We start from the raw sequence: 24,484 nt of genomic DNA on the forward strand, positions 1-24,484 counted from the left end.
CCGTGAAAGGAGAGAAACAGAATGGTTTCCTCCCAGGCTCCAAATATGTTAGGAGCTCCACATAAGATTGAAGTATCATTTTTTTTTAGCAAAGTTGATGTTCCGGGAAAGTTTTTTAAAGAAATGATATTTTCCTAAGAAAAGACCTCAATAATTAAATTTAGCCCCAAGACCCAGCCAGCCTCGGAACAGCCCGGCCACTTGCAATAAATATCTGTTTATGAATACAGTTTTGTAACATCTGCATAGACAAAGTTTGCAAAAGTTGCGCCCTTGTCATTAACAACTAAAAAGCTTTTTTAATTTGTACTAGCCCCAAAACTCTTATAAAGTTGATATTATATAATAAGGGCAAAATTGTTTGATAAGATAAGCTTCTGTCCAATTTTATTTATAAGCTAAAAAAAAAATTCATAATTTAGTTTTTGAATTAATATTAAAACGAAAACAGTCGTTATACCAGGGAAAAACGGCAATTTACATTGAATCAACGTTTATTTACATTGGATCAACGTTGGGTTTAGATTGTAAAAAAAAAATCAAGTTTTGCGATGGTTTTACCTACGTTGGCCTAATGTATCTGTGCAAGTTGTTTTTAGTTATGTCGGTGTTAAACCTTTTAACTATAATATTGTTAAAAACATGACAATAGATCGATGTTGGATATGCATTGGAAAAAAAGAGCCGAAGTTTGCGATGGTTTTACATACGTTGGCCAAATTTGTTTGTGCCAGCTTCTAACTAATAACAAAAAAAAAAAATTTCTATTTCAAAGAAAAAATGTTATTACTATTTGTTAAACAAATAATAATTTGATAAACATATAGTGCTATTCGTTAAACTTGTATATAATCATAAAACGAATAGTACTATTCTTGATAAGTACTAATCGTTAAACAATTAAACAAATAGCGCTATTCGTTAAACTATTTGTTTAACGAATAGTAATATTCGTTAAGCGAATAGTACTATTCATTATACGAATAGAACTACCCGTTAACGTTTGTTATTTGATAAATATTTGTTAAACTTCGGCATCAAAATTAAACGAATAACTATTCGATATTCGTTTAATGAAAATATTATTCGTCGGTGCCTATTTGTAAACTGAAGATTTAAAAAGGGCTTATTAAAAACATGAAGGGCATAAAACTTTTTTTGGTCATGAAAAAAGTATAAATCTTTCAATACAAAAAATATATTCTGAAAAAAGTTCTAAAAAATAAAGAAAAAAGAAAAGCGAGACTATGAAAATGTAAAGACCTGTTTAAAAGTTTGAAACGTTGTGATGGAATCGAATGATTAAGGAACTTAATACTAGCAACAAAAAAAATTAGTTCATTACTTACGTTTTTATAAATTGAAGAAATTTCTTTTTAAAGTAAGAAACTGTTTAAGATAAAATTTTGATTTTCGATTTTTGAATTTCAAATATATATAGCTAATTTTACGAATTTTTGCAGAAAATACATAACTTATAAATATTTTTATAATATAAATATTTCCAACAAAAATTAAATAATAAAAAAGCTCTAGCATTTAATTTAACAAAATAAAAAGAATAGAAACATGTTCTTTTCATAAATAACAAATTTATAAACTTTGTGAATGACGATGAACGGCATTAACAAATGCTTCCATATGATCTGGATCAACATCAGGATAAATTCCGTGACCCAAATTAGCGATGTACTTTGATGTTCCGAACATTTGAATCATCTTTTTAACACGGGTGTCAATATCTTCCTACATAATTTAAAAGATGACTGTTATTTATAGAAAAGCGAAAAATAATAATTTAAAAACATAACGAAGTGTTACCAATGTAAGAGGAATAGAAATGAATTTTATATAAAATTCATTTCTATTCCTTTAATTTATGTAAACTTCAAATGAACTTTTTATTTTAAATTTAAAATTAAACTTTATATAAATAAAAGTCAAGAAAGAGTTGTATGAAGATTTATTAACATATCATGTTATTGACAGAACATGTCGTTTTGTCAACAACATATGTTGTTGACAACACAATGCAATATTTATAAAATAAATCAATAAAATAGCAAAAACATACTTTAGAAGAATATAATGCACAAGGATCAAGATTTCCCATTAAAGTTTTATGAGGACATAACCGCCTAAACAAACAAAAATCACATTAAAAATATCAGGGTTTTAAAGTAAACTTAAATATAAAAGAACTATTTATTCCTAAAAAGAACAAATGCTTAAAATGAAAGTATTAGAATAAAATAAAAAAATACCGCGCATCCTCAATATTCATAGTCCAGTCCAGAGCAATGACATCATAATCTGATTCACCCAAATCTTTTAATGCATAATGTGATCCCTTGGCAAATACTATCTGAAAAAAAAAATCATTTTCCGAGTTGAATGTCATAAGAAAAACTGAAAAAATAAAAAAAATGAAAAAACAAACTAAATTAAGTATAAAACACATTTGATTCAACTGACCAAATTTTATAAAAATAGAGCTGTGCATTATGAGTGCAAGATGTGTAATCTTAAACTTTTAAATACCAAATTTTTGATATAAAATTTTAAACCTAGATTTTTTTTTTGTTGCACTTTTTAAATGTCTTTGAAATTGTCAAAACAATCTTTGAACTTGTTTTTTTTAAACTTGAATATTTCGTTAAACTTGAATATTGATAAAATACATATAGTAGTATACACAATGTGTATAATTGGTCAGGAATTTAATTGCATTGTATTTAAGTTCGATTTTTAAAATAAGGAAGCCCATCTTTATTTTTGTTGTGATGACTTCACAACAAAAACAGAATGAAAGAAATTACTTAAAACACTGCAAATTAATTCGCCTTCAGTATTGATTAAATTGATTATGAATAATTTTATTAAAACTAGAGTGTTTTCTTTTAGTCTAACAATTTTTTATTAGTTTTTTATATAAGTGTATACTATTATATGTATTTTATCTATATTTAAGTTTAATGAATGTTATATATGTTATATATGTGTACTACACATAATCATAATCAATTTAATTAATACTGAAGGCGAATTAATCTGGAGTGCTATAAGTAATTTCTTTTATACTTTGTTGTGGAACCTTCAAATGGGCTTCCTTATTTTAAAAATTGAACTTAAATACAATGCAATGAAATTCCTGATCACTTTTTCAATCATGAACATATCAAAAACTAAAAGACTATAAATAATTGATCCAAATAAGTCCACTTGATTCGACTGCCCCCACCCAGGAGTCCTCTCAAAAAGTTCTTCAAGTATGGCTTTATCTTTGAGTATAATCTATAATCGTTCATCAATTCTTAAAAAATAATCTAAACTTTTGGCTTTAATCTACAGAGCAGTCTCCTTAACATAAATTCCTGGAAAAGTAATGTAAGCAATTATCCGGAAGGTTGCATCATGCATCACTGTGAAGCTAGTCACCAAAATTTCATCTTGAATACACATCATGGATTTGTGTTTAAAAAATCATGCATGACTAACTAGTTAGAAACTATTGATATCGTCACAGAGACTTTACACCAAGGATATCCTATTGACATCATTTTTGCAGACTTTTTAAAAGCCTTTGATACAGTGCCTCACAGAAGACTACTACACAAACTTTATGCATATGATGTTTGTGGTCAGATTCTTGCATGGATTAAAGCATGGCTAAATAAAATGCAACAATAGGTCAAATTAGGACCAAACACATCAGATTGGAAAGATGCAGTTAGTAGTGTCCCACAGGGATCAGTCCTTCTTTTTGTGTTGTATATTAATGACTTACCAGATTATTTGACACATAATATAAAATTATATGCTAATGATAGTAAAATCATTGAGGTAATCAGCAAAACCAATGGGGTAATCAGATGTGAATTTTTAACAAGCTGATATCAATAATGTCTGATGTTTTAATGTCAAATGGTCTAATAGTCAAGCTGTGTAAATGGTAATGCTATCTAATGGTCAAGAAATGGTAATGCTGTCTAATGGTCAAGAAATTGGCGGATGAAATTATACAACATATATCGGACCACATTTAGAATTTGCAATTCAATCATGGTCACCATATCAAGTATGAGACATACAAATTTTAGAAAACATTCAACAAAAAACTACAATAGTAATTTTTTCAATAAACTGCCATACAAAGAAAGACTCAAAGCACTAGGACTTACCATGCTGACTAAGAGAAGGATCAGAAATGATATGGTACAACATTTTAAAATATGTCAGATTGATGTTATTAACTGGTATTATCCACCAAAGTTGCTTCCCTCCTATCTTTGTGATGGAGCTGCTGGTGTGGTACTTGTAGTCATGCTATGCGAATAAAGTGTTAACTGGTAAAGCATTGCAAACAGAGGCGAAATTTCTTCACTGATCCTATAGTTAAACACTGGAACTTTTGCTAGAGCAAATCGTTGATGCTCCAGAATTAAGAAATTTTATAGAGGAATATGATTGCTGTTCTTGGATTTTAAAAATAACATTTATTTTTAATCACTGTGCTAATGTACATGAAACACTTTGGGTTCTACACAGGAATGCAGATACCGCTTGCTCACAATTTTTTTTTGTAAAATAACTTGTTCAGAAAATATCTAATAAAAAAATATCTTAATGTCTTTATTTAATGATTTAAACTTAAAGTATTATACAATCATAAAATATTATTACTAAGTATATACCATTGGAACAGATTGGTTCGGCCCCAAACGCTTCTTAACAGAAGTTGCAATATCTTTTAAATATGGTAGACAAAAAATGTTAAACATGTCAGCAGAAAGTTCACCAGCATGGGAGTCAAACACTTGCAATAGCTAAAAAATGAACCACATAATGTAACAACCTTTTTTTGATGAAATAAGACATGTAATGGGTAAAAAACTTACCTGTGCTCCTGATTTGACTTGCTCAACCAGAAAATCAATGCATACTCTAGTTAAAATGCTGAGCAAATTTTTACAAGATTCTGGATCAACATACAGACATTTCTTAACTTTAGAATATGTTTTGGAACCTCCTCCTTCAATCATGTAAGCCATTAGGGTCCACTATTTCATAAAATACAAAAAATCTATATAACTTTATAACAAAATATTTCTTTTAATGTGAAAATAATATTAATCTATCACTTTGTCTATTAACAAAATATTTTTTTTAAGTGTGAAAATAATATTTATCTAAAACTTCATCAATCTAATTCACCTATCAATATTTCTTTAACTCTAAAGGGGCAAATTACAATCGAGAATGGTTTTTGTTTAATTTTGATGTTAATGTCATATGATACAATAACATTAAAATTTTGTAATAGATAACGTAAAAAAAGTAAATCAGATAAGTCCACTAGTCACACAATTTTAAAGACATTTAAAAAGTGCAAAAAAAAAAATCTAGTAGTGACTGATATATTGCCAAATTCTTTAACGTTTAAATCTCCACAAATGATAATTTAACATTTTTATATTTTTGAAGTTTATGATTATACTTTAATTATGAAAACACACAAATTGGTGAGGTTTGAACTCTTTGCCACTTGCATACGAAGAAAGAGCTCTACCACTGCACCACTAGTGCAGTGAGACCACTACACCACTACCACATATATTAATTACTATCATTATTATCAGGATGTTTTATAAGTATAATTAATATTAGCTTTAAAAATATACCTAAAATTTTAACATCTATGTTTTAGTTTGTAAATAGCTTTTTTAATGTCTTTTTTTTATTTTATTGTTATTTTAAAAAAATGACGGTATCGGTTTTTTTGTTAGGACCCAGATCCATAAGGTATAAGAGATGAAGAATAAATGACAGTCATACTGTGCTGAGCACAATATGTCTGTTGCTTTTTTCTTCAACTCTTGTCGCTGTTGTTCTGTGGAAGCATTGAGTACTTTAAGATCAAAGCATTTCAATTCCTTTCCCAATGTAAATATTAGAAACTTAAAACCATCAAATTTAACTTTTGTTTTCTCCAGATCTTTATCTTTGTCTTGCAATACACAAATGTCACTGGCAGCAGATCTCACATTTTTGCAGTTTTCTAATATAAAGTTTTTTTCTTACTGAGTTATTTATATTTGTTTATATTAGAGGGTTGCTTAAACAAACATTTTCTTAGGATAATTGCAGAGACTGTACGATAGAAGCAATAGGAGCTAAAACTTCTAATAAAATTAGAAATGGAATAATAAATTACAAATTACATAATAAAATACAAATTACAAATTACATAAAAAAATACAAATTACAAATACAATAGGAGCTAAAACTTCTAATAAAATTACAAATGAAAGTCTCTTTTAACTTGAGGCATGCATAAGTAAGCCAAAAGCTTCTACTTTTTCTTCTCATTATAGCAAGTACATCCTTATAGCAAGTAAAAAATTGTTATAATTGCAAAAAAAAAAATAAAGCGGGCTTTTTGGTGACACAATGTGGTCAATATTGCCATATATATATATGTGTTTTTCTGCAGCAAATTCATCACTACTGTTCAATATTTTGAAAATTTCCAAAAATCAAGAAGAAACCCATTTGCTTTCTTTACACATTCTAAGTCGCATACAAGATTTTTGAGCTTAACAGCCAAACCTATTTAGTTGCAGAACTAAATGTTACTGAATTAACATTGGCAGTATCCATGCATGCACAATGAACGTTGTGCAATGGAACATTTATTGATTTGAAAAAATCTTCAACAACTTTAAACAAGTTTTTAGCTGATAAGCTTGTCTCCATAACTTATTGGTAGCAGTCAAATGTTCTTTTACTTTTACCACCATGTTCAAAAGAAGCAAAATAGCAAAATGTTTAATAGATGTTACATCATGATATTGTTCTTATTCTGAACATTTTTCTTTCCATCACTAAACATCTGTGTTTCTTTTACTAAACTCTTGTAAGTTTTGTATGTTTGCTTGATTTTCTTTTGTATTTTTATGCAAAACTGAAAACCAGAATGACCAGTTGAACTTTAAATAGATAATTTTAAATATAATAAAAATCTGCAAACAGTCCAGGCTTTTCAATAAAAGTATTTGTATCATTATGAACGGCAAACAATGTGTACATTTTACAGAACCAAACATTTAAGGGTGACGAAAAAGTAAAAATCTAGAAATTGTTTCTCATACTTTTCAGTCAACTTCAAGCATAAATCAAGTTTTGATTTCTTGGTTAAAGAATCATATTTTGTAACATCAGGTTTTGTTTGTAAGGAAAAAAAATGATTTGGGAGCCTTCAATTTATACTTTTAAAGGTATGCTCACTGAAACAAATTTCTTTTGTTTATAAATTATTTTAAGGTTCTTTGATTCGACGAAGAACCTTAAAAAGTTCTATTTTTCATACAAGCGCTCAAGTTTTTTTTGTTCATTCAAACATTTAATTTTACTTTTATGTTTTGAATGTGAATTAAAATGTTTACATTTTAAAAATAAAAAGGTTAGCCTGAAATAAAAATTGTCTTTTTTATTACAAAGTAGGCAAGCAGTGAAGTAAAGAAGTCTAAATAAAATATTTGTTGTTTTTACAAAAAAGAAATATTTGTGTTATAAAACTTATATAATTTATATTTCACAGGTTTTCAGGTAAGTTTTCAAAAAAGTTAGTCAGGATGTGATCCCGGGATTGAAAAATGTTTTCAAATGAAAATGAAAACCAAATAACTGTTTAAAAAAATTTTTATAAGCCTAACAAGCTAGACTCTAAACACCTTAAACACTTTTAATTTTTTAACACCCTAATATTTGATTTAACAATCTTTTTATCAATAAATTAAAACAAATCTATTTAAAAAGTCCAAAAAATAATTTATCTTATTAAGTTGATATTTACTAAACAAGAAAAAAAAAAAAAAAAAAAAAAAAAAAGACACCAAAGAATATCCACATTGATCAAATTTTCTAAAATATTCGAAGTAGTTAACATAATCCGCTCAACGATAGTTTCTTTGCCGATAGTTTCAATAATGTTAATGAAGCACAAGTAATGGTAAGACTCAAATTTTCAGCCACAAGAGGCAAAACTTTTTATGAAATAACATTTGCAGGTGTTACACCAAACAAATTTATTATCTTTTAAGATTGAACTTAATTTCTTCCTAACTTTTTTAGATAATAGGGGAGACCAGGAGAATAGGGGAGACCAGGGAGACTTCAAGTTTTTACTTTAATTGGGCTTATTTAATATCACATATTTTAAAATTAATAAATTTTTTTGTCACAATACAATGATTAAGGTACCTTTTAACATTTTACCTTACTTTATATTTCTTGATTTTCAATGTTTAAAAACTATTTTAAAAATTCTATTCAAACATCTGCTCTGCATGCACGACTTCGAACAATTCTGTTTTCTTTACTGTAATTTAGTTTGTCTACAGGTAAATGGGACTTATGGTTGTCCATGATCAATAAGACATCGTTTGCACAGAACAACGAACATTCTGAGAAAAATATTCTGACACCTTAATAAAAATCTCACCTGTCATCCAGCCAGAAGGGTTAACCAAACTAAGTCCTGCAGAGTCTGGAATACCTTGCATAATTTTCTTTTTATCAAAGCAGTGGCAAAGAATAGTCCAAACAGCTGGTAAGGCATGACCAGCCGCACTTATGATTCCTGTATATATTAACAATTCTCCTCTTTCTTGTGATGCTACTTGATCGACTTGGTGCTGCGCTTTCAGATTTATGACTTTAGAAACAAGCTGCACTGTGGTTATCCCAGTTTCATCTGTATTGTAAATTTGGGATGGTGTGAAATTTTATAGTGTAATTAGATCATGAAGTTTTTTTTGAAAATCTGCTACTGTTACTCTATTAAAAATATTCATTCAAGCAAGACTCGTAGCTTCAGGTGATTGTATTAATAGGCTAGGATGACACTTCATGAATGACGAGACTTCCATTCCTTCCATTTTCATAGATACTTTATACAATTTCTCTTGACTTATTTAAAGGCTAAACATTTTGTAGCTATCGATGTTAGACTATGGAACTTTGCTGAGTATTTAATTAAATATTCATTTATATATAGAAAAGCTTATATGAACAGAAAAATTTTTTTTTTGAAATTAGTTGCTACATCAACATTTATTATATCAATATTCTGATGTTTAGCCTTTTTGATATGGTCGAAGAGTCTCAATTTGCTAACACCACAGCTGCACTCATTCTGATGCTTAAGTTATTTGTTTGGACATCTTTTACAGCTTCCCTCACCTTTTCAGGTGAGAATATACTCTGTGGCTTTTCTCTTATAATTATAATAATTAAACTTAAAACTTGGTAAAAATGTTCCTCCTTTTTGTTTACTACTTTTAGTTTAGCGCTATGGCTTTTATATACATTCACTCGAGAAACCCTTTGTGCGGAATTAATTAACAATGGAATTATGGTGTTGCATATTAAAAAGCACTTAAAGCAAGAATATTAAAAAGCACTTAAAGCAAGAACGTATCGTCTAGGTTTTTTGACAATTTTCATGTTAGAGCATATAACACTCAGTTCAATCATAATATAATTGAACTGAGCGTATATGCTTTAACATGAAAATTGATGAACATGAAAATAATTCGTCACCTCAAAGCAAGAACGCACCATCAAGGTTTTTTGCTTAGTGGAGAAAATTTTTTTCCACTAAGCAAAAAACCTAGACAATATGAATGTGCAAATAGAAACTTACAAAACTTTAATAATTGTAATCTAAAATATAGATTACAAATACTTACATACCCAAAAACTGCACAGAGTTTATAACTAGGATCTGAATGATTCAATTGGAATTGAAAATTTTACATCAAAGGACCAAAAAATTGTTTTTTCATTCTAAAATCTATTTTTTATCAGGAAACTGTGACCTAACTATTTTAAAGCAAAGAGCATTTATCTACCAACATAAAGACCGTAGACAATAATTTCCTAATGTTAACAGGGTGAGATAGTGTCCATTCTCTCCCCATGTTTGAAGTCACCCTGGTCTCCCTTACTTGTTGTTGTAAGAAGGCATTACAAGGAATTAATTGTAAATGTGGAAAATTAAGTTAATAAGCAAGTCTCCGGGGAAATCCCAATGTATTTCTTGTGTGTTTTCAATGTTTTTTTCCAAATAATATGGCTAAATTTAATAGTATTTCTCCAGAGAGATTTTGGAAGTTGCGCAATTGCAAAATTAATCCAAAAAAAGCAATTTTTAATTAAAGTTCTACTCAAATAATAACTTAAGATTCATTATAAACTTTCATTACTTGTTTATTAGTAATTAACAATTATTAAATTTGCAATAATTTTTATAACTATGATAAAACTTTAATATATCATTTGACAAAGTTTAGTCTGAGAATAGAATTTTTTGTTACCTTTAAATTGGGATTTTCAATACTATTTTAGTATTATATATCACATTTGAGAATACTGGTATAATGAGACCCTAAAAGGCAGGCTAACACCCTGATAAATATATATATATATATATATATATATATATATATATATATATATATATATATATATATATATATATATATATATATATATATATATATATATATATATATATATATATATATATATTAGTATAGTATTAGTATTAAGAATTGCTGTAACTGGTGTGAGCCAGTGAGTGTGGTATTAACATACTATGACAGCCAATTTGCTTGATTGCTGGTCATCCAGCAATCAAGACCTGCTTTAAAACTGTTAACTGATTGTGCTTTAACCATCTCGCTTAGCCACAAATTACACAAATTAGCCACAGCTTATTCCACAAATTAGCCGATCTATTACATAAAAAGTTTTCACGACAGGCTTGCTTAGTGATTTCTTTGACATATTTAAAGTGTGACCTCTCGTTTGAGTTTGTTGAATACTAATTTTTTTGATTGTTTCCAAATTGTTAAAACCGTTAAAGAATTTAAAAAGTTGAATCATATCTCCTCGTTGCCTCCTTTTTGTCAAAGTAGTCAAGTCGAGAGCTTTTAGATGATACTCATAGTTGATTTTTTTAAGTGATGGTATTAATCGAGTTGCACGATGTTGGACTCTTTCTAATAACTCAATTTCTCCCATTCGAATAGGTGACCAAACTTGTAATGCAAACTCTAACAGTGGCCGTACAAAAGAAACATAAAATATTCTCAGCAGTCTAATATCTAAGCAAACAAAGCATTTTCTAATCCAACCTAACATTTGGTTGGCTTTGCCTACACATTTTATAACATGATTTTTCCATTTAAAATTGCTTGTGCGCATCTTTATGTGTGACATTACTTCTCAATTTTTTAGCTGATGCTAATATTGTGTTGCGAAGAATATCCTCAGCTAATTCAACAAGAATTGGACCTGGTTTATTAGTTTTAGATCTCAGCCATCTAACAAGTATATATATATATATATATATATATATTTAATATATGAACATCAATAAATACGAATTCTCTTAATACTAATTTTATCTTTTTTTTTGTTGTTGTTGTTATTCACCTCTTCAAGGCCGAGAAGGTCACTACAGATGAAGAGGCTACTTAATAGTGGTTATAACCCTCTCTCAACTCTATAACTCCGAAACACAAACCTTAATGAACAAGGCCGCTGCGCGGAGAAACAAGTTGAGCGCGGTACTGCCAAGGACGTGGTGAGGATTGAACTTGGAACCTCTCGCTTATCACTACGGTAGCGGTGTAGTGGTAAAGCGAGCATTTTACCACTACACCGCTACCGCATTGAAATATTCTAATACATTGAAATATCTAAGAAATATTCGCTAGATTATTGATACTAGCATCTTCAGCTTTAATTACAAATGTTATTTATAATTAAAGCTGAAGATGCTAGTAATAATATTAAATTTATTTAACTCTCATAAAAGATGTTGTCATTTAATTACAAAAAGCGATTGTTTATTTTTAGTAAAGTTCTAATAAATAAATGAATAGCTAGTGTGAAAACCTAAAGAAAACCCTCGTCAAAGAAATTTTTTACAGTACAATAAACAACACTTATTATGTATATACAGTAGCAAGGCATGTGATGAATAAAATTGCCTAGCGCGATATTTCCCGCTCATAACACTAAAATATGTTATCAATGAGCTTGATTATGCGCACTCCGCATCAAGTCTTCAAGAGCAATATTCAGAGTTGGAAATTGGTTGCCATGAGGCCATCCATAAATTGCATACACAAGTATGGGGAGGTCACTCAAAAATGTACCAGTGCAAGGAAAAAAGTGGGCAATTTGAAGATGGAAAATCAGACAAAAAAGCTTTGGTTTTTTAATTAATGCAATTGTCTATCTACCGCAAAAAATATGTTACTGCAGCTTTGATATTAAATAAAAACAATGAAATATCATTATTTATTAAAAGATGACTACATAAATTTGTTTCCTTTTTGGAGTGGAATTAACATGCTTGATTGCAGACATTTTAAACAACAAAAACGTTTTTAATTTGATTCAAAATGAATAATAGAAGGAAAAAAAAGAAAAGAAATTAGGAATATTTTTTTTATTTACAATGCTTTCTTATTTAAACTGAATGCGCCATTTAAATATTATAAAGTGAATAATATTTTATATACATGATTATATACTTAATAAATATATAATAGACTTATACTGATATAATACATATTATTGTAAGTATATATATACTTATACAAATATAATATATAAATAACTTATATACTGAAGAATATTTTGAGAAATGGGTTTGTGAAACTAGTGACATAACAATTTTTCTTTTATTGTTTGTGAGCACACTTCCAAAAGTTGCAATTCAAAGTAATATAAACAAATATATTTGCTATACGTATTATTTATTGAAATTTTTTTTTAATTCTAAGTTGCGTTTAACTTTAACTTTTTTAATAAATAGACTTTAATATAAGCTTAACTGATTCGAAGAAACCAGGATTGGTCGGGAAGCAGGAGCAATTGCTCTTGAATACTGACCACAGAAATAATATTTAGTTGCAAAAAACTGGTCAGCTTTATTAGTCTTTTTGAGAACATTTAAGTTTATGTATGTCGGTAAAACAAAAATTTTTGTTTTACGGACATACATGGAAACATACATAAACTTGAATGTTCTCAAAATATCTCGGTGCGAAAGAGTAAAAAGAATATTTGCAAACACTAAAAACCCGCCAAATTTACAAACAAAACAAATATCGAACAAACTATTACTTCAATACTATGGCTCATTCTCTGAGCCACATCTGCAAAGCTGTAAATCATTTAAACTATTATTATTTGTTTACAAAAATAAATGTTTTATAATATATATTTTTTTAATTGTCAAAATTCAATTTTCAAATTGTCAAATTTCAAAAGTTTATTATGAATTATTGATTTTATTAGTATATTCTTTTTTTTTTTTTTTAAAGTATGCATCATTTATGTAAATGTAACTTTGTGTATCTGTTTTTTATTCTAATGTAATCTTTTAAAGCAATTTTTACGATTTATTTTGTAAACAAAAAGCCTTTCAACAATAATTGCGTTTTCAATGAAGTTATTCATAATAATCAAAGTTAATAAAACTAATTATGAAATAAACATACAAGAAGTTTCTAGTTACTAAACACAAGCATGCATACAAAGTAACTTGAGGGTGAACAAGCACTGCGCCTGAGGTCACGACAGAACACAAATATATATATATATATATATATATATTTATATATATATTTATACATTTATATATATATGTATATAAATATATATATATTATATATATATTTATATGTATATATATTTATATATATATATATATTTATATATATATATATATATATTTATATATATATATATATTTATATATATATATATATATTTATATATATATATATTTATATATATATATATATAACTTATGTCTGTGTGTTCTACAAATAGAGTGCTCAATGTTCTTAATGATGTTTCAAAAATATTTGTTCTAAACGTAATTTATCTTGCTACAAGTTTTTTCGAGTTGAAAGATATTTTATTTTTCTAGTTTATTTTATTTTTTTTGTAATTGTCTCTCATTGGTCCTATTAATTTTTTTTTGCGATTTTTCTTTGTTTTTTAGAATGTTCTCAAAATGACTAAAAAATCAGGTCACTTTTTTGAAACTAAATATTATTTCCATGGTCAGTAATCAAGAGCGATCACTCTTGCTTCCCAATCAAGCCTGAGATACCAGTGAAAATATTTAGTTTTATATTAACTTATATTTGACAAAATAAATCATATTCCAACGTTTTGATCTTTTTGAATTTTAAATATAATAGTCATTAACTAATAGAATGTGATTGAACTTGCACGAAATCGAAGCTTTAAGTGATGTTTTAGTTTGATAAACTTTTTACGCTGAATATTTATTTATGAGGTATTTATAAATATTACCCTGGATATTTATAAATATTACGCTAGATATTTATAAATATTACGCTAGATATTTATTTTTTTACCATTTAAGTTCGGAATTTTGAATGAAGTATTGCAAGTTTTGATACTTATTACATGGATTTTTATGTAATTCAAAACAAAAGTTCTAGTTAAGAGAGGTTTTTTGTCAAATGGATCCTAAAAAAATAAATGAGTTAGGCAATGGTTCGACTTAGCCAGGGTACAATTAAGCGGATAATATGATAAAGTTCAACTGGAATGTAAAAAAAAAAAACATGCTGGATTTAGCTTTCAAATAGAAGAAATAAATCATTTTTAATTTGAACTTATACCTCATAAATTAAAATTGAAGTAGTTCACACATAAATTATGCGTGACGTACTTTATTAAAAATATAACTTCTTTATTTAACAATATGCAAACTCAACTGTTTAAACATATTTTGACTTAAGCACAAAAATTTTACTTTGAATATTTTTTTGAAAAATCAACTTATAATTTTCTCCCTCGCAAGTTCTTCAGACAAGCACGATTTTTTACTCTCGCAACGAAACTAGCGAGCACTATTTGTCATGCCCGGAAGGTTGTTACGGGCATGTTTCAAGTGTGCGGAGCGATCGCTCCTGCTTCATCACAAGGCCTGCAGTAGCGTCCAAAAGTTTACTAATATTTCAGCACATCCTTCACTAAAGCCAAAATATTATATACCAATCAAAAGGTTTTCAAGTTTACAATTATGTTTTGAATAAAAAACGATTATCTGATTAACATTTTAGTATTGGTATACAAATAAACGATTTTTGATTAGTTCAAAAATTTGCAGACAAAACTTTTTTTTAATATTGTACAAATTGTTTAACAATATTTTATCACAAATTTATATAAAAGCAAAACCATATTAGCATTTTTTAGATGCTCTGATGCAAATTCCTTTTGGGCGTTATGGTTTTTTAAGGAAACTTAATGCTTTTTAGCTGGGTGTCTTTTAAATAAATTAGCGTCAGGGTTAGGGTTAAGGAAAAGTCTTATTTGCACTTTTATATTGACAGCTGTCAAACAGGGATTTTCTTTGCTTAGTATCACAAGTAGAGTATCAAATACCGGTCAAAAAATCAATACCAGTATTTCGGTATTATAAAAATATAATACAGGAATACCGGTAGTAAAACCAGTAAGCAAAGTAAATAAATTTAAGAACCACGAAAACTTAAAAAGAATGCAAATTTATTGATCTATTTGGTAGAACCTTTATCTTTTATTCCATCAAAGTAACCTCTTAAAAAACAAGAAGCATCCAGAGTTTTGTCATCCATTCTGCATGGCAACTTATTTAAAGCAGAAAGCAGCAGAAAATGCACTTTCGAATTCAACTCAAGTTGGCAGAATTGTTAAAAGAAGATCATAAACCTGTTGAAGATATTTTCCTCGCACACCTTCATCTTCGAAGTGACTCATTTCTTTTTTTAAACACTTGATTATATCACCAGCGCGTTGTGGTTGTTTACCGACAACTTTATAGTTTATTTGTTTACAAATAGCTTTCTACATGTCTTTTTTCATTGATTTCTCAGAATTTTTTCCTTTGTCAATCTCAACTTTGCTAACCTCAAAGAGAAGAATTTCCTGGACTCATTCTTTAACAGCAGTGCTTTGATTCCCAAGTCCGTCCTGATTTACAATGCCCAAAAGTGAAATGAGATTACTTGCTTTTGATGCACGTGGAAAAATAAAACTTAATAGTTTGAGTTTCTAATACCATCTTTTAGACCTTTATGAAGATAAGGAATTAAATCGGACAATGCATTCTTCTTGCAATAATACTTTGTTTTGAAGCACTCATAAATTCTATGCTCAATGATGACTTAATTTCAAATAGCTTGTCAAACATAAATGTCAATGCTGCATCCGCAGAAATTAAGTTAGCATCCTTGCAACAAAGTGACTCAATGGCTAATTTTACTGGCAAAAGTGCTGAGATAGTAGCTGAAACTGTTTCAAAATCAGTTTCTGTAAAGTTTATATTAAGTTTTAAATCTATTTCTGATTTTTTAATGCATGACTTTAATTTGTAAAAACATTCAAGCATTGCCAATAGGCTATTACATCTAGTTTTGGAATCTGCAATTAAGAAGTATTCTTTACAAAATTCGAGCTTTACATGATTCTGTAGTACCTCATTTTTTAATGGTGAACGTTTGAATATTTGCACAATTTTTCTTACTTTTTGTATAAGGGGACCAATTTGACTATATGTTATTTCTGTTCTTATTCTTGTATATCGTAATCCATCACTAATCCTTCCTTGTATGTATTTGAAATATTTTCAAAGACACCATTGTTTTTGTGCTCTTCGGCATCTGAACATGAGTCGAAGTCTATTGATTCATTCAACCAAAAGGTTCTTTCTTCTGTTATTTCTTTTTTACGCAGAACATCTACAACTGCAAGTTGAATTGCATGGGCCAAACACAACTATTTAATTTTGTATTTAATAAGCAATTTATTTTATAAATAAACAGATTGATTGCACGAAAAATCGAAAGCTCTTGTAAAAAGCTGTTTAGAGGAGCAACCTGCATGGTTCTCCGTGTTTGTTTTATGAGAGCTTTTCTCCACTCCTGCACTCATTTACTCCCACCCAGGCCTATATATATATGTTATGTTTATATATATGTTATGTTTATGTATATATAAATATATATATATATATATATATATATATATATATATATATATATATATATATATATATATTATATATATATATATATATGTTATATATATATATATATATGTTTATATATATATATATATATATATATATATATATATATATATATATATATATATATATATATATATTAGGGTGATGCAAAATTTGTAGGTTCAAAACTTTAGTTGTCCTCAAGCTTGCCCTTGTTCTATATGACAATAGTAGTTATTGGGCAAAATTTGAATCAAATCGGATGATATTTAGGGGTTGCCATGTTATGTCACATTTTGGTATAAGGTTACAAAAAGTAAAAAAAATATTTTTTATTTTTACATTTTTTATATTATATTACTGAATTATTTATTATCAATTTCTTATTGATAATAAATACTAAATACTATTACTAGGCAATAATAAATCAATCATCTTCATCATTCAACAGTCATCTTCATCAGGGTAGACTTTGATGCAACTGGAAATTCCTTCCGGTGAAGATCAACCAATCTAAGAAGAAACTGCTTTTGGTTTTCATCTTTCGTAACGCTTGAGTTAAAGGATGTTATAAGTGCTATGCCTCGTTCCGCGCAATCGTTGACGACTTTCATTTGACGAACCTTGTGCTTCATTTCAAGATATGTTGAATCCATATCCCACTCTGAAGATTCTTTCATTAAAAATGATTCAGCTTTTTCTTTTCCATTTTTCAAAATTAGATCGAAAAGTTCTGCGGTGCGTTGTGTGACGAAGGAAGGCAATGGGCTGTGACAATCGAATGTGGCAGCATCAAGTCTTTTGAGAGATTTCTGCCTTGGCTGTTGTTTCAGGTTGTTTGCCATGTCTCTCTTGGTGTTGTTGTCGACACGGGAATCGAAGAAAGCCAATCCTATTAGATGTTCAGAAAAATACCAGAGGTGGCGATGCAAAACTTTTGCTGCATTAATTGCAATTGTACGATTTGGATATTCTTGAATCCGTTGAAGAAGCTTGGCATCATTGAATGGTGCTCGTTCAGCTAACGGAGCTTCATTCCAAAACTGTCCGTATACAAATGCCAAAAAAAGACTTATATCTGTTATTCCTTTCTTTTCCTTTGCAGTAATAACAAATTGATCCTGAAACAAATATATCTTTATACAATATATAGCTTTTGCCATCCAACGTGCATTGTGTGTTGCACCTGGAGCCCGAAACTACACTTTGAACTCCGATGTTGTAGTTGATCCTCCAAGGAAAATAAGGCACAAATTCAAAAGTTCTAAGTAATCATCCCTGGGTTGTTGACCTTTAATTGCTTCACTATAATATACTACCATTTCTTCACGGAGTTTGAGAAAAAAATCGCAGTTGTAAAATTCTTTATTCCCTATAGTGAACACCTCCTTGTTGATTGCTGGCCATTGTTTCTGGAAACGGTTAAAAATTCCAACTTCAGGTCCTCCACTGGTTCCAAATGCAGTCGTGAAAATGGTGGAAAGCATGACTTCAAACATATGGTGCCTGCATGCTATCCATATAAGATTACGGTCAAGATTCTGCTCCATTATTGTGCAGGCACCATTGTTCAACCCAGTGTTAGATGAAGTAGTGTCAAAAACCAGTCCCCGAACAAATTCTTTCAATTTCCAGTCTTTAAGAGCCTTCATGCAAGCATCAGCCTGTTGCTCACCTGTACCTCGATCAATCTTTGGAACGCCCAGCAATTTTTCCACCCCACCACCAGTCACAAGGATGGCAATTCTATCCACTTTTTTTTGACCACCAGTGATATCAGGTAAGAGCTTTCCATCCCAATGCAGAAGAAGTGGATCATCAGGAGAGAAATCAACCTTGTCAGCTGTAGTCACCGCTTCACGAACAGATCGCCTTTTTCTGCGGATTGTGCTGTACGACAATGATAAATCTTTTACCGAGTGACCAAGAGCCTGAGACACTGTTCCAACCACGAAGAGTGCACGGCGATCAGAAATATTAACACGATCAAGAGATGATACAACATTATTTGTTAGAACTTTCATCTTCTTTTTCGTTGAATCACTTGTGCTCAGTGTGCTGGAAGCGGAAGGAGTCTGATATTCATCATCATCCGAGGAACTAGAGCTACTTTCACTCACAATGTCAACTGCTGATGAAGAAGAAATGAGTTTTGTTTTTTCCATCAGTTCCGCTTGACTTCTTTGACGCCTCAATTCCATTTTAGTTTCTCGGACTCGTTTCCGTGCCTCCCTAGCTGTTAAATTCCGATCAATTCCTGCCATACTACAACTTAATGAATCTTCTTGCTGCTGACGTAAAAATGCTTTATCTTCGCCGTTTTTCATAACTTCTGATGCATTCTTGGTTGAAATATCAAAAAGTTCTTCAAGGTCAGCGTGAAAAATTCCTTCTTTCATTTGACAGCTGTCCAATTTTGATCCTCTGTGTTTTTTCAGCAGCAGATATTCGTCATAAAGTTTTTTTAACTTTCTTTCCGCATTGTCAATTCTTTGAGTTGGAATTTTTCCTCTCTCCCATATAACAAGAACTGCTTCAATTGTTGCCCGAATACTTTTTTTCACTTCTTGTTTCTCTTCTATATGATGGAAGAGCAACCTCCGAAGAACATCCCCTCTTGAAGGAAGTCTGGCAGTCGACAGAGTTTGTGTAGGTTTACCAACAAGCCACACCTCAGCAGAAGATCTAGTGGTTGCCATATTATCAATTTCTAAATTATAAATAAATAAACAATGAAAAAACAAATTTGCGAAATTTGAGAAAATCACAAAATTTTACCAATGGTTAATTCATCTTATAAAACATGGCAACCCCTAAAATTGCTTCTTTTAGTCTAATTTTTGGTACACGTGATCCTAGGTGATAAAGGAACACAGGCAACCTTGAGGAGAATGTTTTTTGTGACATTTTTTTTTTCTATTACAATCTGAATCACCCTAATATATATATGTTATGTTATATATATATGTTATGTTATATATATATGTTATGTTATATATATATATATATATATATATATATATATATATATATATATATATATATATATATATATATATATATATATATATATATGTTATGTTATATATATATGTTATGTTATATATATATATGTATATATATATATATATATATGTTATGTTATATATATATGTTATGTTATATATATATATGTATATATATATATATATATATGTTATGTTATATATATATGTTATGTTTAAGTAGTCAATGCCTAATCCAAATAAGCTAAACGCGCGTGTAAGTTGAAAATAAATAATATACTTATTTTTTAAAATATTATTTTTCTTTCCATATAAAAAATAGATTTCATTAAAATTAACCAAAATTAATTGACTTATTGCATAAATAATCATTGAATATTGTATTGACATCAAGCAAGAGTATGTATGCAAAATTTGAAGAAAATCTATCATCAGGAAGTGACTCAAAAATTGATTGCAAGATTTGATGCTCACAGATAAACAGACAGAGACGAGGAGTTAAAAGCATTGGAAGATAAAAGCATTGGGAACAACAATACAACTACAGTCTTTTTTATTCGATATAACTACAGACTAATTTATTCAAGCATGTTTTATTCCTGAGAGCTGTCGTACATGATATCATAGATATTTTTATTTGTTTAAAAAATCAACTATGTAAACAAACAAAAATAACAATGACTTAATGTACTAAAACTCTTAGGAATTAAAAGCGTTTAAATAAATTATCAAGCCTGTAGATTGTGGTGTATATTATGAAGACTTTTTTTTGGCCTACAACAAAATGGAGAGCTTTAATTAAAATAAAAAAGTTTTTCGTGGTACACATTTAATTTTTTGTTTTAATCAAAAAAATTTAGGCCAAACATTTTTTTTTACATTCCCTTTAATATGAACACAATATGTCTCGGAGTTGGAAAATTGGCTGTGTTTAAAAATAGCTGGGGGCAGGGTTGTAAAATAAGGGTGTATGACACACCCCTTTCCCTAAACAATGAATTTCATTAGAACCAGTCAGCGAAATGTACCTTATTTTGCAAATGTGAGAGAGCGATAATTTTCTTTTAAACTGTTAAAAAAAATAAACACACACATTTAACAACTTTTCTTGCTGGCTCTGGTTGGGGTGTTTTGGCAGGTACATATATAATCAACACATAAACTTTAACGGTTTTTTCTTAAAAACTTATTTTTCTTTTAAATGAAGTGTTTATTATTAAAAATATCTAATATTCCTTAAATTAACTTTTTTATAGTCTTTTTCAATTGTCAAAGTCTTAAAAAATAAATTTTGATTTCAATATTTGTAACATACAAGTTTGTAATATTAGTCTGAAGAAAGTATAAAATATATATATCTAACTTTTTTGCATTTTTCTTGCTTTTGGTTCTGTTTTGGTTTTTGGCCAAAAAAAAATCTTTTCACCTGCTCATAAAAATATTTAGAAGCTTCATATATGAGTTTTACAGCCCCTTTTACCTTTTCTGGGAATTGTTTGGCAGATCAGTAAGAGAGATTTATTATAACCACTTTGATTAGCTTGTAGTAACTCATTTGAAGAAACAAAAACTCAAAGGCTCAACCTTTATCAAAGAAACCTCAATCAAGTTGGTCCAAACATCAGCTTTGAAAAGCAAGGGCTTAATTGCCTAAGCTTTGATTTTAAGCTTGAAATTTAAATCAATTTTCGTGGATACTTTGGATTTGGATACAGGATTTGATTAAAAGCGCAATCAATTACAAAAATTACAACTTCATCATCTAGTAGCATAACATAAAGGAAGTTTTCTTCACAACATCAGTAAAAGTCAACCTAAACATTTATCAATACATTCTTTTGAACTCTGTTATTCTGTTTGTTGATAAACCGTATTATTTTATAAAGAAACCTTTTTTGAAGAATACTTTTTAGGTTCATTGCTTTTTCCATTTATTTCAGATATAAAATGGAGAATTGGTTGCTCAGACTGGTGAAGCAAACAACCTATCCTAATTTTACAAACAAACCATCATCCACACCAGCGCCAGAACATGTATTGCCTGTAACTATTGCTTATATAACGCTTATAGAACAACTGCTGAAAAGAACATGTTATGACCAGAAAAAGGATTATTTTTACAAGTAAATATTAGATGATGCTTTGGTGGTTTGACACAAGGCATGTTTGACACAGTTTGACACCTTATTACTCTTGTATTTCATTGTCTTGTATTTTCAAAAATTTATTAGTTTATTCCATAAACTAATGACTTTTTGTCTTTTTTTCCATCTACGCCAATTAATTTTAATTGTAAAACTTCTCGACGGTGCATAGCATCAATTGAATTAGTCAATTTGTTTTTTTTAATTTCAATTCATCTCCCCAAAGCCATAAGGCCACTACAATTGAGGAGGCTTCTTTAGTTGTGGTTACAACCCTCTCTTAACTCTATAACTCAAAAACACGAATCTTGTCGAACAAGGTCGCAGCGCAGAGGAACAAGTTGAGCATGGTACTACCAGGGACGTGGTGGGGATTGAATTTGGAACTTCTCACTCATGGGGCGAGTGCTCTACCACCTTACTACTGCATTAATTAACGCAGTTGTAGTAGCATCACTAACTTCATATCAAATTGCAGCCTTAGCTATATTAGTTAAGTCTAGTAGAATTTTTCATTAACCCGTTTTTTCATTCCTCGTTAAACTTTCCTCGTCAAACTTGTCTCTTCCATCTAAAGTTAAGGATTCAACACTAAAATTTTCATCTGAAACAACTTATGATGTTATTTGAAGATTTCTGTCTAATTTGCTTTACAGTAGCCTTTTTTTTCTCTCTAATAAACAATTTTACAACCCTTGTTGCCACTGCTTGCTCCACACTGCCTAAATTCGAACTTCTTTTTGGTCCTACCTTGGATCGTTTGTCCTTCAAATATTCTCTTCCATACAGGGACCTAAAACAAGTAAGGTATTATAAAATTGAAAGTGTTTTAATTTAAAGTGACAAGTCAACAAAATATAAACTCTCAGTCAAATGATTAGAGGTAAGTAATTGATGCTCTTTTCTTTTACTTAACTTACCGTTTTTGTGAAGCGTATTTGTAAATGCATAATAATACTGGTAAAAAAAATTATATGTATTACTTTTTACTTTTCTCACAGAGGTAAACTATGTTTTATTGTGCATTCGCTTTTCTCAACATCCAGTTTGCCTAAATGTTTATTGTTTTACTATCAAATCAAAATCATTTTTAAAATATTTGTTGCAAAAGCTTCTGCAAACCTTAGAAGGTAATGGTGGTGGGTAGGGGGGTCGGGGAGGTTTGGATAGGGTACTGGATTTCTAACTAGACATTTAAAATTCTTCACTTTACATTTTAAAAAATTGTTTTAAAATTATTTTATATTTTATTTTATATTATATACCTTTACAATCATTAATAATTGGAACATCACACTGACAAGCAGACAGATCAAACAACATTTCCAGTTTCTATTCTAACCAACTTATACTAGGTATATGGACACTGCTTAAAATGTTTTTAAATTTACTTAAAATGTTTTGAAATTTTATTTTTCAATGTGTTATCTTTTATCAAAGGTTAAAAAAGGTTATATTTAATGAGCTGTTTGTAAGTTAGTGAATTGCTCACATGTAAATTATAGGGTTTTCTACAAAATCTTGTATACTAAATATTGTTTCTACTAAAGCCTTTGTAGGCCTTCTAAGCTTTTTTGAGCTTATGTTGAAATCACAATATTAGTTTATTATTCCATTAAAAAATAAAGTGAAAACCTTTCATTTAGTTTATCAAAGTAAAATATATTTTGGAAATATAAACATGTTATAAATTTTTTTTTTAAACATCTTCACTTACAATAAAGCTGCAAGCAACCACTAATTAAAGTTGGAAGTTACTGGAAAAAGAAAGATGAAGATTGTAGAGCAAGATAACAATTGATGGACGACTTGAAAGATTGCAAATTATATGAATCAGGAAAGCAAGATGAAGGAAGCGAATTCCAAAGAACTGATGTTAGGAACTGTCACAGAAAAAGGATGAGACTTAATTAAATAACAAGTAACACAAGAATGAATTTTAGTAGATGGCACAAAAGACGCTAACTCTTGAGAGCAGTGCCCATTATAGTATTTGTAGAAAAGAGAAAAAGAAGCAACATTACGACGATGTGATAATGGTTGGAGGTTGGCTGCAAGAGCAGGTCCAACTATGTTTACAATGCGTTTTTGCACCTTGTCTAAAAGAGAAAGGGCATCATTAGAAGATCCGCCCCAGATATGGCAACAGTATTCCACACAAGGCTGGATTTGAGATTAATAGAGTTAGAGAATAGAATCTGAAGTAAGAGAGTGTCGAG

The 24,484-nt window shown here is 29.2% G+C and overlaps 1 protein-coding gene across 2 annotated transcripts in view; it reads right to left on the bottom strand.

Moving 5' to 3' along the window:
• Positions 1-1,182: 1,182 nt before the first annotated feature.
• The window catches only part of LOC100213262 (uroporphyrinogen decarboxylase), a 40,289-nt gene continuing 16,987 nt past the window's right edge, over positions 1,183-24,484 (bottom strand). The window contains exons 7-11 of one of the 2 annotated variants that reach the window (XM_065818467.1): positions 4,899-5,060; positions 4,695-4,826; positions 2,265-2,365; positions 2,075-2,138; positions 1,183-1,746 (exon numbers count right to left, since the gene is read on the bottom strand). In XM_065818467.1, coding sequence (XP_065674539.1) covers positions 1,594-1,746; positions 2,075-2,138; positions 2,265-2,365; positions 4,695-4,826; positions 4,899-5,060 — 612 coding nt within the window. In that variant the 3' untranslated portion in view covers positions 1,183-1,593. The remainder of the gene's footprint in view (positions 1,747-2,074; positions 2,139-2,264; positions 2,366-4,694; positions 4,827-4,898; positions 5,061-24,484) is intronic. The other variant, XM_065818468.1, reaches the window with a different exon arrangement.

Source organism: Hydra vulgaris, chromosome 14 (assembly GCF_038396675.1).
Source record: "Hydra vulgaris chromosome 14, alternate assembly HydraT2T_AEP".
NCBI lineage: Eukaryota > Metazoa > Cnidaria > Hydrozoa > Anthoathecata > Hydridae > Hydra > Hydra vulgaris.